This window comes from Hippocampus comes, unplaced genomic scaffold (assembly GCF_001891065.2).
Source record: "Hippocampus comes isolate QL1 unplaced genomic scaffold, H_comes_QL1_v1.1 scaffold168, whole genome shotgun sequence".
NCBI lineage: Eukaryota > Metazoa > Chordata > Actinopteri > Syngnathiformes > Syngnathidae > Hippocampus > Hippocampus comes.
In genome coordinates this window covers 1,146,702-1,148,357 of record NW_017805955.1, presented here as the reverse complement: position 1 = coordinate 1,148,357, position 1,656 = coordinate 1,146,702, and the positions used below count along the sequence as shown (strand labels likewise).

The following is a 1,656-nucleotide window of genomic DNA, read 5'->3' as shown; positions in this document are numbered from 1 at the left end:
GTGAGCCCGTCCATGGAAAACTCTCGGCGCGTCAGGCTGGGGGATCGAACCAGAGGCTTCTTGGATGCTAACCGCGGTGACCGCTGGCCGTCCTGGTGGCCGCGGGACAGTTTAGGAGATTTGCGCGGTTCCAGGTTCATTCTATAGAGCAAAAAAACCCGGAAAAAAAAAAACAATCGAACTTTCCAGGATGTTATCAATGTGTCTTATCAAGAAAATCTCGCTGAATAGTGTAAATGGCCCAGATAAAAATAATAAGAGTTGGAACCTAAAATATAGCCCAAGCGATGATCTCAAACCACTTCGGTATCGATGCAGCCCCCTTGGGAGAAATCACCAGGAAAAATAAATGGCGAACAATGTAGATGTTGTTTTCGGGTGAAAATTTGCTTTCAGGTTTCAATTCAGCAGAGTTTGACTGTACGCCGCCGCCGCGTTGGTTGTGGGGTTGGTGAGGACATCAAGCTGAATGTTCTGATTGGCCAGGAGAGACTGAACCAGGCCGATGCTCTGAGTGGGCGACATGGCCTGAGCCGGGCTGTGGATGGGAGCGATGGGAATGTTGACGGTGCAGGGCGGGTTGTCTCCTGACGATTTTTTTTTTTTTTGTAAGCGTCTATGTGATGTTATGTTTTGTGGTTTTAGGACAGGGATGCGTACTAAGTCATGTCACTTTTTCTGTTCCTGTCGCTCAGTGGTGTTTGACGATGAGCCCATCACTTCACACGGGAGGGGGAGAAGAGTTTGTTAGTGGAAGCCGCCCAAGTCCAAATACTTCGTTTCTGTACTAATATTCATTCTTATGAAAGGGTTTTCTGATCATTGTATGGGGTTTCTTTATGGTTCCAAATATTAATATAGGCAACAATAAATACTTGGGTGGTGATGTTATTCACATCAGGGTTCAGTTACAGCGCGTATGTAATATGCGCTTGGTGGTTTGGCTCACCTGTTTCCTCGGGAGAACTTGGGTGACTTCTTGCCGACCCATTCGTCGCTGAGCTCCACGTCGCTGGAGTCAGAGCAGTTGCAGCTGTCGGCGTACGAGAACACAAGTATCTGTACTTCGACTAAATTTCAGAGCGTGAGTCATTATGCCATCTCCGTTTTCGGCACGTGAAAAACATATCGGGTGTTGATGCGAGATAAACCTGGCAAATCATCCTCGTCCTCGCTGAACACGTTGGGGTTGAACACGGGCAGGCTCATGAAGTCGTGCGAGATCTTGCGCACCTCCGGGAGGTAAATGGTCATCTGGCGCGGTTGCAAATGAAGCAAGCTTGTCTTGTAGATGACTGAGACACACAAACACATCGGCACTTGAGGAAGTTTGCTCTTCATTCTTCAGATACTCACCAAACGGCGTGCAACTGCCTTGCATTCTTGCCGCAAACAAGTACGGTGCAACTCAACCTCTGGCTACCAGACGTCCTGGCGAGCGACATGATTTTGGAAGTGCATCCAACAAAACTCACTTTCAAACGGCATGAAACCAATGTGAAAAAAAAACAAAAACAATCATGTCATTGTCGTTGACATCGCGTCATAATTTACACCGTTCAAACTTTTACGGTGGCACTTGCCTGCGCTGCTTCCAACTAAAGTACCCATTAGATTTAGGTGTGAAGGAAAAAGATCGGCTTTTTTCTGACACTT

The 1,656-nt window shown here is 47.2% G+C and overlaps 2 protein-coding genes across 2 annotated transcripts in view; one reads left to right on the top strand and one right to left on the bottom strand.

The window, feature by feature from the left end:
• The window catches only part of LOC109528180 (tubby-related protein 4-like), an 11,346-nt gene that overhangs the window by 577 nt on the left and 9,113 nt on the right, over positions 1 to 1,656 (bottom strand). The window contains 2 exon segments of the mRNA XM_019890543.1: positions 1 to 141; positions 1,313 to 1,333. The exon segment at positions 1 to 141 is cut by the window's left edge and continues 33 nt beyond it. Coding sequence (XP_019746102.1) covers positions 1 to 141; positions 1,313 to 1,333 — 162 coding nt within the window.
• ahi1 (Abelson helper integration site 1) overlaps positions 1 to 1,656 on the top strand; it is a 30,313-nt gene that overhangs the window by 26,111 nt on the left and 2,546 nt on the right. The window lies entirely within an intron of this gene.